General features: G+C 37.0%; 1 protein-coding gene across 1 annotated transcript in view; it reads right to left on the bottom strand.

Annotated features, from left to right (window-relative positions):
- Positions 1-2,035: 2,035 nt before the first annotated feature.
- Positions 2,036-16,933, bottom strand: part of TBCK (TBC1 domain containing kinase) — an 82,396-nt gene continuing 67,498 nt past the window's right edge. The window contains exons 23-25 of the mRNA XM_010222597.2: positions 11,104-11,279; positions 6,567-6,726; positions 2,036-2,289 (exon numbers count right to left, since the gene is read on the bottom strand). Of these exons, the coding sequence (XP_010220899.2) occupies positions 2,179-2,289; positions 6,567-6,726; positions 11,104-11,279 (447 nt within the window). The 3' untranslated portion in view covers positions 2,036-2,178. The remainder of the gene's footprint in view (positions 2,290-6,566; positions 6,727-11,103; positions 11,280-16,933) is intronic.

The raw sequence follows: 16,933 nt of genomic DNA, 5'->3' as shown, positions 1-16,933 counted from the left end.
TGCAACCAAAACGTACTGTACAGGTTATTTCCATGATGGCATAACAACTTGTTTTGTTCATTTCTTTCATTACAACCACTAGGAACCTGTGTGTCTTTCTGGCTTATTGGCAAATAAGCAACTGAGATGATGCTTTATTTATCAGTGATTTCACTGGTGAGCATGATTAAAGACACTGATCTCCAGGGCCCCATGCGTATTCACTTGCAATGAATCACTGCCACCAAGCACCCCAAATCCTTCTCATTTTCTGCACAGCCAGGTAAAAGCTGGAACATCGTAGATAATTTTGTATCATCAGCAGGTTTCCTCTCTGCTCCTCTCCCTTATCAGGGCAGGAAAGCCCACAGACATCACCATGTTTATAGAGCACTGTAACTTCACACCTTAATCAGATCACAGTTCAGAAAACAGGGTGTCTTCTCTCCTTCCTCCATTGTCTCCCCTGTCTTTGCCATATTTTCCTAATAGGGTTATCAAACCCACAAATTCTCTCTGCAGATATCACATTATGCTACAGACCAGAGTTTGAAGATTTAGAATGAAAGCTTCTGGCCTTCTGCTAGGTTTGAATAAAAAGCACACTGCCAAAGTCAACTACGTGACTGTGGCCAGGTGTTCAGATCACTGGTATCATTTTGTTGTTGTTTTAATAAAACACTGCTCATCTCTCACCCATCAAAGATCAAGTCTCGTGACACACCAGCTTTTTTTAACTTTAAAAATCTAGCAAGACAAATCTCTGAAGTTTCTTCTGCACTTCTGACTAAATTCTTCACAATTCCCATCAGTACATCCAATTTCATTCCATACTGTCAGTCTTATATTTTCACAATGAAACCTTTGGATTCAAGATAGTATTTTCAAGTAACATTCGTGAAGACATAGATGCTTTTCCTAGCATGACAGAGAATGATGGATTTGACACCCTAGCAAGGACAAGCCAGAATTTAAGGGGACAAAACCAGTTGTTTTTCTACTTCTCTTGAAAGGTGCTACTTGTCTAAATCAGGTTTATTCTTAGCTCCTTGGCAGCAGAGAGACCCTAATTCCTTTTTATTTTGGGCTTTCAATACTCTTGGCTCTTCAGTGCAACTCTTGCAATGCAAAGTAATCTCCTCATCTTCTAGTGAACAGTCACCTTAGGCCCTCTGTGGAACCTGCTTTCACTCAGCTACAGCACTTGTATCTAGACAGTTAAATATAGCCAGATCGCTGTCTTGAACTCTAAGTCTCTCAGGTTTAGGAAATTCAAAATTTAGGCATTCAAAAATCAACACCACTGACAGAAAGAAGAGTAAAGCAAACAAAGTTCTGCCTCCTAATACAGAGTATACTCCTACAGAAGCGATTACTCTAGATTGTTTTGATATGAAAATTGAACTGCATTGTTTCTATTTAAAGCATGTGCTGCTAATACAGATCAGACCTAATTCTGAAATAACTAATCTTTCATTATAACCCAAAGCATTATCAACGTCTAAGTCTCTAACACAGCTAATTGTTTCAGAAATTACTGACACTACTCAGGACATAGGATGTTAAATTCACACCAGATAGACCTCTCGTCTAGCAGATGATACTGCTTGGATATCCAGAAATAGAGTGTACAGTGGTTTTTAATCCAGGACACATCTTTATTTCTAATCCAGACTAAAAAAATGCTTTCTCAAAACTAAAGTGGGTCACACAATACAACAATTACTCCTTAAAATACTAGAGAATGCACTTTTTCCTTATTTGATACAGAGGACATAGTTTCAGCTTGTTAATTTCAATATTCACTGTAAACTACTTTGAAAAAATAATCCATATTGTGCACTGTAGAGCAAACAACTGCCAGCTTATTTTTGTTCGGCGGAAATATTTCTAAGTTACCAAGTGTCAGACGAGTTACTCTGACTGTGTGTTCAAACTTCCTCAGTCGCACACTTCTTTGCTGCTGAAAGAAGTTTCTCACAAGATGTGAAGCTTCACGTTTTTCACCTGTTCCAGCTGAAGCTCTGTATCAAAGTATAAACTCAAAACTCCGTGCTCCAGATCGGCAGGAAAAGGCATTGATCAGCTGGCTAGCTTGTATGGTGGAGACATCATAATGCCCTTGGGTTTCAAGATATCTTTGCAATTTAATGAAAAAAGACCCTGTTCTGGTACATCGTCCTGATCCTTTACAGTCACTTATATTTGTGGAGAAGGAACAGTAAGGAGACCAGTTGGCTTGATCTTGTTTATTCCTCCATCTAGGATGCAGACCCGTGGGTATTTGTTTTTCACTAGATGAGCTGAAAACTAAAACAGATAGATCATTAGCATGTTGCATATACAGTCCTTAAATCAAAATAACTTTTTTGTGGTAAAGAAAAACAAACTAAACAAAAGAAAAAAAACTTATGAGGCTCATCTCTGTTTTTATTTGTTTTTTTAATCTCTGTTTTGTCAGGTTTTTACTTCATGTTACCTCATGTTAACATGACATTGATCTCAGAATACCCACTGGAGCCCCACTAAAACAGTGCAAAACAGCAGTTCTTTTTCTCAGGGATAATCTCATTCCCAGCTGTTTTCTGCAGGTTCCCAAACATGCAAGCATCACAGTTGGATGGCGCAGGCATTCTTTCACCACCTGTCAAATGTGTCTGACATGACTATTTCACAGACATCAGACCTGAATTCGGGCTCCAGTGTCTGTATTTGCCTGCTTTCTCTTTTGTTTTCATCTGCCTATAGCACACACGACAATCCTTTAAAAGTCTCTCCCCAAGTAATTCATCTCATAAACCAGAAACAGGAGTCATGTCTCCATGTGGAAACCCAACACTGAACACTCAGCTTCACAAACAACTGCTAAACTGATGAGGACTAAAGAGAGACAGTATTTTGTATACTACATCTCAAATTTCTAAGTACGGACTGTAATATCCCAGAGAAGAAGTCTCTAAAATGGGTGAGTCAGAGAGAAACTGCAACTCTTTAAAATTAAAATTTCCAATAGACGTAAGAAAAAATGCATTGTCACCTCAGAATATCAGATTATTGCTTTATACTTTGGCAAATTATTAGCATTTGTGAAGCAGGCCAATGGTTCCAAATAGCCTAAAATTAAAGACATTCATACTTCTCTTTTTAACTCTTTAAAATGTTTTGTGATACTTTTCCAGAACCTCACGCAGTATGATGCACAAATAACCAGGTCTGCACAAGCAACTAAATTATCAAGTTAAGTACAGCAAAAAGCCTCCCTCTGTACCTAATACATTATTATTATTTTTTGCTTACATTCCTTCTTACCACCCATGATAGCATAAAAGATACTATGGTAGAAAAAGATATATGACACAATTACCCAATTAAATACAAGTATTGAAATAATTCCTTCATCAGGCAGGTAAAAGTTCACAGTAGCAAAGTTTTAAAAATCTTCCATAGCCAGAACTTTTGTTTCACAATGAAGGTATCTTTTATATAAACACAGAATTAATTTGTGTACATCTGTATGTCAGAGTTAATGCATTCCTTTCCCAGTGTTTGAGGATGGATTTGAAAAGGGAGTGAGCAACTAGTACATGATCTGTAGCTACTGAGGACTTGTTGAGGCCAGATAAGAGGTGAAAGCAAAACAAGAAGTCATGACTGCGCAGTCAGAACATTCTGGCTGTCATGTCTGTTCTAGGTACTTGCCTAAGACCAAAAGTGAGTTTCATCATCTCATCCTCCAGTATTTGGAGTCAGTCAGGGAAAGAATCAAAGGATCACAGGGACACCCCCTCAATTAAAACAGCAACCCTTAAGCTGCAGCACACAGGGAGGCCAATTTGCATGACCAGCCTAAACACCAAGCCTTTATAAAGGCTCTTCAAAGCACAGGTGCTGCAAACACCTGCTATCCAGACCAGACCCATTACCTCTCACCCTCAATCACAGCCCATAAACACATGGCATATACTGCAGCAAGAGAGACAAAACCAGTGCTCAGCTCTGCATATCATGGGCTATAAAAACGTATTCCTACTGAAATATTCCTGCCACACCTTTCTACTTCAAATATACTTATCTGTCACTTTACAGTGGTCCCCACCTGTGACTAACGGATAACATTCTGCCTTGGACTATTCAACACTGCTCACAGCTCGGCAGAAATGAAAAATAACCACATTTTTTTTGTTGTTGTTTTTTTCAAGAACTCTTTCTGTATGTCATGATGCATACTGAAAAAATAAATGGTAATTTTAGACTTCTTATATTAAATAGATGAAATGGCCCTCAAATACCAAGGTGAAAAACAGGCACTTATAAGCCTGCAAAGCTACTTTTACACAGATACACTGAAATGTAGATGCTAAAAGCCCTATAATAAACATCTGCAAAAGATGGTTGCCTAATTTCTATTTACCTCTCTGAAGTTTTACATGTCCCTTTAGAAACACGAGCACATCTGTCTTACCATTTTATGCAAAATCAGGTTTTCAGATAAAACTTCATCTGTGTGCATTTGTTTTTTTAAGACAAACTTATAAGAAGAAACCAACATTTGCATGCAGGAACCATCTTCTCTGGTAAGTTTTTTTTTTTTTTTTAAAGTCTATGGAATTTGGCAAGAAAATCATACAAATTCCCATAGTAACAGGACACTCTTACCTATGTGTCTTAAAATCTTACCCTTCATATAGTAAGGATCATGATCCAAACATATTTTGATAATGAGTCAAGAAAATTAGTAACAAGAATATTAGCACAAGGATTTATGTATTAGCTAAACATTAGCTTGAACATGTATCCCACTGCGTAAAACTTCAGGCTTTTAAAAAAATTGATTATGAGTGATGGAGAAGTGACTTCAGCTTTACATTCTCCAGTTTTTTTTAAACAGCATTTCCACTTCACTGCAAAGGCACATAGAAAATAAAACCAAACAAAACACAACACAATGATCTTCTGTAACAATCAGACAGTATCGTAAAACAAATGTTTGCCATTTCTTCTTCCTTTACTGCATGTTTCTAGCAAAAACAACCTATATCAAAGGATTAGCATCTACATTTAGAGAAAACGTTACTTTCAATACAGGAAAAAAAAATAGTATTTTCAGGCTAGCAATGTGTTATACAAAAAAAATGCTAAACTTGCCCTCTTCTGCTTGACTTGAAAAGGGTCAAAGATCTCATGGCAAATCCCAATCGTTTGTCTTTGTTTTGGGAATAATTCATGTATTTTATACATCAGCTGCTTCGTGTCTAAGACAGAATGACTACATCAGTGACTTGCACAAACGGTGCAGACAACACTCATATGCCATTCCCAGAGCTTTATCTAACTGTGCTTACCCAAGTTAAGAAATGAGAAACAAGTTCCTAACAACTAGACACACTAAAATGTCCCTTCCAACCTCAACCATTCTGTGATTTTGTGCAAATTAGGATTATATATGTTAGGATGTTCAGTCATTTAAAATATAATTGTTGAAAGCTGCTGCGTACCTCACCCACCCATCAAAATGCTTAAAGCAGCCATTAAGTCATCCCCAATGGGCACTCAGCATTTCATGTATTTGGCATTTGATCCTTTCATGAGGGATTTACGGATTCAGCATTTGGTGAACTACTTTGATTATTCACACCGATTGATGCGAAATACTTACGTTGAAATACTTATAATGGGCCTCTCCAGAGCTAATGCACAAACTTGCTGAAACTATTTCAGATGGCTGTGCAGTCTGTTTTATGCCATCATTGCTAATGCTTAAAAAGCATGACACATTAAAAGCTCATTTTCTAAACAACAAAACACAGGTTAAAGAAATTCCTCATGCTACTTACATTTGCCTATATGTATAAATTAAACACTTCTACGCATCTACCAAGCAGATGTTTGACAGCTGTCACATGAATATCTTTTAACTGTCCACAGCCCTTCTGGTCTTATCAGTGTTTCAGTTCATGCTCTCTGGTAAATAGGTCTAGGAAATAGAATAGGCGCACTGTAGCTAAGAGCATGCCTTATTTTTAGTTAAAAAGAAAAAAAAAAAGAAAAGGAAGAAGAAAAAAAATGCTTCACCTCAGAAGAATAGAAAAAGAAACTCTCTTGCTCATTATTCTACTAGTTTGAAACAATATGAGTTTTTACTTATGAAAATAAAGAGGTAAGCTACATGACAAACTATTCTAGCAAATGAAGCGGTACAGTGTTTATTACTTGGAGATAGACAAACTCTCTACTTTTTTTTTTTTTTTTTTTTTTTTTTTAAACTTAGCAACAAACCTGTGCCTTCCCTACTTACCTCTTATGTGCTCCATAATGCCATAGAGTAAATATAAAACCTGTGTCATTTTCAAAAACTTGATTTGGCTAGATGTGATTTGGCACATTATAAGTGCTGGCATCACTTTCCTAACACACCTAAATAAGTATTTTGAGACTGAAAAAAGCCACGTTAAATAATGTAATTTTAAAATATCTATTTTCTCAGATGTTGCCCACTTGGAGAGAAATAGGTTATCATTACTATCTAGATTCATCACATATGATGTATGTACCAGATTAAAATTTACAAACAATAGGAACAGACTTACAGCAGCTGTGTTCTTCACTACATTTCCTACAATCACCACAACTCTTCCTTTAAAGCTCTGGAGCATGGCAGTAGCTGGGCACTGGACGAGATCCCCTTCGGCAGTGAATGCTGAACCAAAAGGAACGTTGATGCTGCCCGAAATGTGGCCTCGGTTAAAGCTTAAGGAGGACAGTTAAGGACATGTGAAAAGCTATAGTTTGAGTTCAAAAAGACCAGTAAGATTGGTCTCTATTTTCTTTTTACCATTCACAGCAGAAAGAGCATAAAATCAAAACAATCCCCTTTTAAGAAACCCGCTCTTCCTCCTGGCTGATACCACACTGTTAGTCTTTTTGCCAATGGATTTTGACAAATCCCAGTACATATGAAGAAAATTTCTGACACCATTATATTAGAACACAACACTATGAAGATTTGGTTGTTGTAACAAGGACATACACTGGCATAGCCATAAAATAAAACACTTTGTTCTGAAGACTCAAAGCCCATACAACACACGTTTCTGGAGGTTTACTTCAGACCAACTCTAGTCTGACTCCCAGGAATCGAATACCTAGCAGCTGGGGCACCTGTTCCAGAGGGGTTCAATGCAAAAGGAATGAAGTCCACATACTCACAATATGAACCCAAAATAATGGGGACTCTATGCTAACATAGATGCACTTGGATCCTCAGATGAAAGAGCATCAAGCATACCTAACTGGACCTGCACTGACAGTGAGAGCATATTGGCTATCATACAGTAAAAAAGCTAACAGATAAACACAAGTAAACACAGATAATGGTATCACTCAATGAGATTTTATGAACTATTACTCAATATGAAACCTGCATGAAATCTCTTCAATCAAAATTAAGTTCGACCACCACTACCTAGCTTTTTCTGAATTTGAATCAAGTGTCATGGCATTAACCCTCTAACTACTCTTGTAGACTACATGCACATGAACATGGAGTGTTCTTCTTCCCCAGCAATAAGCACTAATGGCTTTGAGATGGGAAATGAAACTGCTATTAAAAAAAAAAAGTCAAATAGCCAGTCATTCTCTATTACCTTTCTTGGAGAAAGTTTGTAGTTTCTGGGATTTAAAGGGCGCTGCCTTAAATGGAGTCAAGATTCAACTGACTTAGGTTAATACCACCAATCTTTTCTTCTGATTAAAGTAACACTTTGAGCTGTATGATTATTATACAGTGGGGAAAAATAAATATTTGATAAAAGAAGGATGATCACATACCTTTTTTCGGTGTAGTTACCTCAATTCTATTTTAAGGGGGAAAATATAACACCTTTTCTCTCACTAATCTGTACCAGCCCTCAACTCCTCTGATTTATAGCTATATCATTCTCCTCAGTACTAACCATGGTAACTCCTGAAATGAGTTGTTTAGACGAAACAATACTTTGAATAAACTTAGTTGATCAACCTAAGGTCTTTTCAAAAGAATACACTTACTTACTTATACTAACAACAAAAATATCCAGCTAGATAAAGCCAGACCATATTTCTTGTCACTCACATTCTCATTAGTCATAAGTACCCATCTTAACCTTTTCAGTAAAAGACAAAAGGCAAAGACTTTATGCTTGGAGACCATAAAGTACTTGGCTTAACTTTCATAAGAAGAATGGAACACTGCCAGTATTTCTGTTAACATGCTTAATGAAATAAGGCTTAAACAGAACTGCCTGCTTGTAACTGCCAGAGATACTGCTTTGAGCGTATTACCTTTTCATTAGAAAGTTTTCTGTTGTAAAGCTGTCTCTAAGGGAAATAAAGGGTCACTAGCTCTCACTCATGCAATATGAGTTTCATTACAAAACAATGCCTTAGCTTTCAAAGACATCCTAATATGAAATATGAAGTATGCTTGACACTTGGTGCAAGTCCTCTAATGTTTTTTTTAAATTACTGAAAATAAGTGAAAGAGTAAAGTCTAGCACGAAAGGCACAGATAAACAACAAAACATAAGGTAAAACAAGATAAATGACAAAACGTAAGTAATCATGCTTTTGAAACAAAGTGGTCCTTCACTTTTTAAAATATGTGCCACAGCAACACACACTGTGGGAGCCCATCAAACAGTTTGCCAATACGTTGTGATGAACACAAAGACAACAGCTTTGATTTGCTACAGGAATGAATACAACACATGAACAAAACATATTATTCCTCATATTTCCTTTGCATATTCAGAAAATGTGGGGGAAAGGACAAAAGGGCAAAAGGTACCAACTGGCAAAAACGAAAAACCCACAAAACCATCTTGAGACAGTTTCATGGGTTGCTGACTAGACTGCGGGTTACTGACCAGATACAAGAGCAAGTTGCGATTCAGCGGAAAGCTGACCTTTTTTATGACTGGATATCTCAAGTTATGCAAACCTCGGACGAGTCTGGATTGGCTACTGGAGCACGTACAAGACACATGTACTGCTTTGCTTACTTGTCTGGAATGATATAAATACAAGATTGTAACTCTATAAAGATGCTGTTGGCTATGAGCTTTCAGGCCCTGTTCCTTGACACCAGACCCACAAGAAAAGCTGACAGTTTATCAATTTCTACATACAGTATGTTCTCCTACAACTGATACCCATATTAACCCACTCAAGGGGTTTATCATCTACCAGACTGACTTCTCAGAAATGATATTCCCTACCTAACACCAGAAAGATTTAATTCCCTCTGTTATTTATAGATGTCACAGGCAGAAGGTAGCTGTTTTCTGTATGGAACTACACTTTGCCATAAACTCCAACCGCAGCGGTGGTTACTACAGTGCATTATTTGAGCTTCTTTTGCGCTCTCCAGCACACCATCTCACTCAAGAAATACAAAGGGAAAGTCCCATGAAAATTTCTTAATAGCAGAGAGTGCCCCATAACAGCCCCTTTTTCGTCACAGTCAAACAATTTCTGAATAACCAAAAATTTTAATTCTACACCTCTAAAGTAGAATAGGTTTAATAGCATAGTATAGTAGATAGTAAGAGAGTAGAGTAGAACCTATTACCAGGCTATTAGGAAAGCTATAAATATGTTTAAGCAAACACCTTGCCTTTGATCCTGATATATAAAGCCATTACTATACATAGATGAGAGCCATTCAGTACACGGATATAGTCGAGGCATTTTATATTACCTACTCACCTCCTGTATTCTCCTTGATTTCGAGTAAGTAGCTTCAATTTTTATCAACAAGACAATGCATACAGAATTTAAAAGATCATTTAACCCAATCATATCAAATTTTTTATACAGTAACAATAACCACTTGGAACTTTTAATTCCAGAGTCTTGTCTTTTAAGCTGGAGTCTAAATATATCCATATATGTGTTTATGTGTCTGTGTATATGTACACGCTGCTTTCTGAAGAGAACAACATCTTCAATGATCTAATTCCAGAAGCAACAAAGCTACTGAAGTCTAGACGATGTAGGATGCACACTCCTTTTCTTGCAATACGTACAATAAGTTAGGGGTATTTTTTTTTTCCCTCCTAACATTAGGAGGAAACACCTCCTAACAATAAAGACATTTTATCAGTCGAGAGTCTGTGGCATCTCTATCAATGGACATCTTTTAAGTCGAGCCCATTGTTCCACCTTATCTAACTGGGACGATTCTCCTTTTCTGAAGTAGAAGGCTGACTAAATCTCATGATACCTCTTTCCTTATTTATCTGTGGAGTAACACTGGGATGGAAAGATTTTGGAACCAGCTTAGTAAGAATCATAGCTTATGATTCACTTCATTGAGAGTATATATCTCTAAGGCAATCATTTACAACACTTTTGCTATTATTAAAGGAACAGCATTTAAAAATGATATAAAAGAATAGTATGTCCTAGAATGTTAGGAGTTGCACCTAATAAAAACTTGTTATTTTTACCACTTTTAGATGCATGTTGTTGAAGGTGCATATTCTTTGAAAAGTACATCTGTAAAAAGGCATCTCCCTTGCAACAACCAAACCAAGCCCCTAAACATGCTGCTTCAGAAAAAAGAACATAACCTCAACACCTAAAGTACTACCTATTTGAAAATGAACAAATGAAAGATTAAGATGTAGACAGGGTAGCAACCATGATAAAGAAATGGATTCAAGATATGTTTAGACCTTTTCAGAGAAGAACTTAGAAACTGGCAAAGTGCATGAGCTAGCAACCCTTAATTTCTCTTCCCTTTAAGTGGAAGGCCACCTGCATTTCCAAGATATTACACACATTACCTGGGGGAGATCTGCTGATAACAGCTGTTATAAAAAAGGAAACACTAAAGCACCCACATACTACTGGTACAAAGTGGTTTCACTAAAAACACAGCGTAAAGTGTGAAAGCAAAAATACAATGTTTGTTCTCTTCTGTACAAACCAGGACTCTCCATGACTAAAATCTGCTTGTTTTTCTATTCTGCTTTACATGTGCTTTCCCAGTATTTCAATTTCTAATATCACACCACTGCCAGATAAAGAGATAGTAGTTACAAGGATCATTTGGCATGGATTGCACTTAGCTTGGAAGGATACTCCTCACTGTTGCGAATGTCCACCACCAATAGCTTTGGTTTGCTAGATTTTGTTTTCTTTACAGGTGTTTTGGGATGACTAGGTCCTGTCAGCTCACACAAGTCAATCAAATCTTCCGCTGAAATTCGTGGCGATACCTCTGCCTTCAGGTCATCCAACTTGATAGAATCCCTAGACTTTAAAAGAAGAAAAATCAAATTAATATTAAAGATAATAAATGCACTTATAGAGCTCAATTGTCTTACAAAAGCATTGGTTTGTCTTGTACAACCACTGCACTGCTATTGTGCAGGAGGTCAAGCAAAGGCAAAAGTTGTTTATAACTAAGTCTACACCTGTTTCTACTGAGTCTTTTTTTTTTTTTTTTTTGACTTGTCAGAACAGGGGAAAAAACAGAACTGTTATGGAGAGCATTTTCTGAAAAGTCTTCAGATTATTTTGTCCTCTTATTTTTGAGGAAAAAATCTACATCAATGGCTAGCAATTTCCTTCTGAGGATTCCGTTGTGTCCTCTGCAGTTGTTCAAAAGGTAAAAGCAAGCACGGGCATACATAGATGGACTTCAGAAAATGGGGGGAAAAAATCACAGCACCAAAAGGAGCTAATGTTATAGTGTATTACTTTAGAGAATGATGTAGATATAGGACAGTCAAAAACAAAACAAAACAAAAAAACTCACTAGAAATATCACATTAGTAAATGTTAGGTGTTGAAAAAAAAAATCTTGCATCTCTTATCTGGTTTTAGTTTACCACAATCACCATTCTTAAAAGTCCATGAGCAATTTCAAGCGAACAGGAAGGAGGTGGAGGCCCTGTTTAGTGCTCAACTGATTGTTGCTAGCTCTTGTGCTTCGGCTTCTAAACAGAATCAATTTCCAATTTAATGCATGGAATACTTCAAGTTTAGAGAGGAATGCCATGAACATGCTAGAGAGAACGCAGACGTGGGATTCAGCTCTATATTTCCCAAGAAAGGTCCTAGAAAAAGACTTCCCAGCCAGCTGCTGTGCACTTATAAATACCTTCGCTATGAAGTGGCATATCAAAAAGCACTGAAATTACAGAAAGTGTATTGTGCTTCAAGGAATATATTAACTCACCAAGCTGGCTTTTCTGTCTTGCACTACAGTACAAAACATGAAAACTCAGAAATCGCTAGTCTCAGCACATAATTTTCTTCTGAGTTGAGGATAATAGAAGTCACAGTCCATTATAATCAGAAAGATGCTCAGGTTTCTAGATAACTCACCCTTTGTTTCAGCAGAATAAACCCCTACTGTGTGTTTCCATAAAACAGACTCAGCCCTGTTTCCATACAAGTAAATGTGATTGAGGCCACAGCAACCCTCCTTGCTGCCCCAAGCTACCTCTCAGCTGAGTATCTGAATTCCTACAGTATTCCAAGGAGATTCCTTGCATTAAATGGGAGGGGGGGAAAAAAAAAAGTGTCAAAGTCTTCTGACAAACTTCACATTTGTGGATCCATCAGCCCACGCCTATGGGGCTTGTTTTATATCATTTTGAGTAAGGTGAGCTGCCTCCTCAGCAAAAGTCTATGGTCATTGATAATTTCTTTACAAACTTCCAGTAAATGGTGAATTTATTGTGCAGTGTCTATCTGGGAACTGATTACATCTAAATTCAAGTTGGGGGTAGTCTCATCAACTTAAGGTGAGTACACTTTCTTAGGTATCTTGTCAAATTTGGTATTCATAATTTTGTTTTGATTCTCGTAAGGAAGGGAATGTAAGACAAAACAAATTTTCATGTTCAGTGATGCTTATTACTACCTAGAAAAAGTTTATTTTCCAATGTAGACATAGCACATAATTTCTAAAAAGAACTAAACAACAACTCTAACACTTTTCTTTATAAAAGATAAGATGTCTCCTTTAGGTCACTGAGCTGTTAAAAAAAATCCAGACACACTTTCGTATTGCACTGCTTTGTCAATGTTTTCATAGTAGCATGGTTTCATAGTTACTGTAAGAAATTGCATATTGAGTATAGTACTAACACAGAACTGTGTCCATATGTACAGAGATGAACTTCATATTATCGCTCAAAAAATTCATCGGAAAGGCAAACATTTACATACCAACGCACACATACTGAGCTTCCTGCTCAAAGGGCTTTTGGACTTTTTTTATTTTTTAGGTCTTACAATTGTGTGTTTCAAGTCATAAAGAAGCAAAGGGATAGACTTTTTTTTAAACATATCCAATATTCAAAGCAGAATCTTATTTTAGGTAAGTCAGCTATAAGTTGTTCATCAAGAAAGGCTGCTTATTTGGCAAAATAGTATAGGACAAGAAGAATACTAATGCTCAAGTTTGCGATCCAGTCACCTCCCACAAGTTTCCCTGACAACACCTGAATTTTTCACTTTCCAAGTACTTATTCTTCTCATTCATTTTTTTTTTTTAATAGGCCTGGGAATTGCTAAGCCATAAGGATTTATTGCTCTCAGCAAAAAGAAATGGGCATTAGGAACTTAATTTTTTTAATATTAAGAATTAAAACTGCTTAAGCATTCTCAAATTAGAAGCTGAGCTTCAAAAAGATTAAAGCACTCCAGGTCATGTTGCTGGCACAATCATCGCTCCTATCTTCTTCCATAATAATATAATTCCTTTATAATCTTAAAGGCATTTCAGCCTGGCTATTATATGAAGATATATATTTTGAGAAAATAAGTATCTCTAGTTCTACTGGACCCGAATTTAGCAGTCTCATCTGATAAGCAGAGGAGCCATAGAACAACTTTTTATCTATGAAAAGCACGGCTTTAAGTAGAAGCAGAGTTCCCCATCTTTTTCCCTTTGAAGATGGCATTACTTATTACAACAAATTTAATACAGAAGAAACTTCAGCTGAAAGTCAATATAACTAAAATCTGGAGTTCAAGTCTTGGAAACATCTTTTCAGAGTTTCTAAGTTCCTTATAAAGAAACATACAAGTTGTAGGGTAAAGATATTTGTATAAGTAGTCTTATTTTACATAAAACAAGACACATCAGTCAGATGAAAACAGGTGCCAAAATGAGGGAGGACGCACAAGAATAGGACCCTTGAGGACAAATTTGTAGACATCTGGCCAGTCAGGCTGTGTCATTGCTATCCTGTTTTTATCAAAAAGCAGTTTTCACCACAGGCAAAGTCAGTCTTCAAGAAATTAAACAAGATCAAAGATGAACATTGCGGATTTTAGCTGCATCTTTTAAAAGCATTTTATGCACTGAAACCCATCATGACAAGTGTGGTTCCACTTAGTATTTTTCCTGTAAATGTTTTTGTTTATATCCTTTATAATTCAGGATATCAAGGCAACACAATCTAAGACCATTCGGTCTTGTAGATTTATTTTTGGAAGATTTTTTGCTTTTTGATTTAAACAAACATAATGACTCCCATTGCTCCCTTGAATTCTGATAGACATAAGTGCTCTATTCCTGCACCAAGAAAGGATAATTTACCATTAGTGGCAGAAAGGGACCTACAGTCGATGGGGAACATTCTAATGATAAATATTTAAAAAAAGAGGAAGAAGGTAGGCTGTCCCATAGATGACAAGTTTTGTTCTTTGGCCAACCCAACTGGCCTGATCTTGCGACCCAAGGAGGTTTTTAGACAGCATGGTGAGCTGGAGTGCAGTCTGGCCCCTCTGCAGTCTCCAAAATGTATGTGAATGCTGCCTAAGTAGCTCTTATTAAGAAAATCTCTTTTCCCTCTGGACTAACATAATTGGAAGAATAAGCAGAGTCAGCAGAGCAGAGGGGGAAGTTATTCTTAGCGTGCAACCAGGCTGGCAAGCAACAAAGTCTCATTAGTTATCACCTCTGCTTGGATAAAAGGGGCAAACACTTCTCACCACCTCAGGGAACCACTTCAAACTCTGAAGTTAAGCCATAATCTAGCTGTTCCTGAAAACATCCACACATGGGTTAACTGGAAATGACACTGAAAACAAAAGCAACAAAAAAGAGACTCATGATGCTCTTATTCCACTGGTGTCTGCTTTTTCCTCTTAATAGATACTGTTCCCTTGGGATTTGGAAATGGTATTATTTTACAAAGAAGGAAAGAAATAAATATGAAAAATTAAGATTACAAAATATCAGAGATTCCCCTGTATTGTCAGAAAAATAAAATCCCATCTCAAACAAACAGGAAGAACAATTTCTTCTTCACAATAAGATGATGTATCTCACTTGAGGCTGACAGTTATGGACAAAGAAAAAGCCACATATTTTAGGCAACCATATTTTAGGATTCAACTGCAGTTGTTACTACCCACAAATCCTATTTTGTGAATGAGTATTCATATCAGCAGCACCCTGGGATACTTTCAGTTCTTTACTGCAAAGCAGGTTGCTCGATCTGCCTTTGCTAGAGGCTATTAAGAGGAGTGGTGCTGTGCATTCCCTGCACACATCTACTTTCATTCACATTCACAGAAACTGCTCTAAGACAGCAGAATTAAAAAGACAAACATGTGTTGACTTCCACACAGAGCCTTCAGCAAAAGTTGCTCATTGAACCCATCCTGCACAAGTAGGATGCTACATTTCACTTTGCTTTTTTCATCTGCTAGTGTTATCATTTTAAGATGATGTGGACATGGTAACATAGGCCACCAACCAAGTTATTACTACAACTGTATACTGCCCTTTGTCACCAACAGAAATCCTTAACTGCTGTGATGCCTGTCAAAAATGGTCAGAAAAAAACTTAAATCATTTGAGTTAAACAACTAATTCACTTCATCTAATCAATTCATACTGAAATCTTGCTGAGCTTTCAAAAGCAGCAGACAAAAGAACTGCCTCAGGAAAATCTTCTGCATCCTCTCAAGGCACTTGCTAATATATTTAGGTCATAAGAACACAGCAATGTGCCTCAACTGAGGAAAAACAACACACTAAGCCTGGTTTGAGGTGCAAAGAGAAGGATGCGATGGAATCCTAGATTCAAGGTTACCCTAAGGCAGGAATCCAGAAAGAGTGAGAGAGAACATGGAGAAGGAGGGGAAAAAAAATAGAAAAAAGCTAAGGCAGAGCCCTGGGAAGCAGAAGGGAAAAAACTTCAAAACGAAGTCTTATTATTATGGACCTGACCCTTTCTCTTGTAAACAACTCATTCTTTCAGTAATTTGTGCACTTTAGAGGTTGGCGAGAATAGTTTCTATATTCTACCCTGAAGTGGCTATTGCATGGGATTTGTTTTAATTATCTTTTAACCAGTAGCATGCCAAAATTGAAGAAGTTGAAAATAATAATAAAAAAAAACCCTAACATTTAATTCAAAGACTATCGAACCTGAAACATGACCTTAAAAACTCCCACAATTCCAGTGTCAAAGAACAGTCCCACAAAATACAGAGAGAACTGGCTAGATTTTTTAAATTTACAGATAGAAAGGCAGGAAAAAAAGCCTGTTTGTTAATCATTCCCAGAATTCTAATCACCAGCACCAAAAAGGTCAAGTAGCCTTTAAGCTTCAAAGCAGGCACAGTGGCCAGCCCTGTGAGGAAGACAAGCACTGTGGCCAGGACCTGTGCCTAAGGCTGCGACAGAGAAGGCTCCAACTGCCTCATCTACATTCACAACACCAAACGTTCACAATTAGTAATTTACTAAGTTTCCTGTTTTATCTATTCTGGTAATTGATTTACTGTCTTATTTATCGAGAAAAGTCCCCAAACATAATAAAATTCATTCACATTTTCTAGATCAAGCAGAGTAAGTGCTACAATATTTTCTTCAATTAATTTAACCTGCAGAGTGTTGAGGATTTTCCAAGACAATCTGAACCTCAGGACTTCTTCA

Source organism: Tinamus guttatus, unplaced genomic scaffold (assembly GCF_059628265.1).
Source record: "Tinamus guttatus ecotype Peru unplaced genomic scaffold, ASM5962826v1 Tinamus_guttatus_pri_ptg000202l, whole genome shotgun sequence".
Classification (NCBI taxonomy): domain Eukaryota; kingdom Metazoa; phylum Chordata; class Aves; order Tinamiformes; family Tinamidae; genus Tinamus; species Tinamus guttatus.
This window is presented reverse-complemented; position numbering and strand designations above follow the sequence as displayed.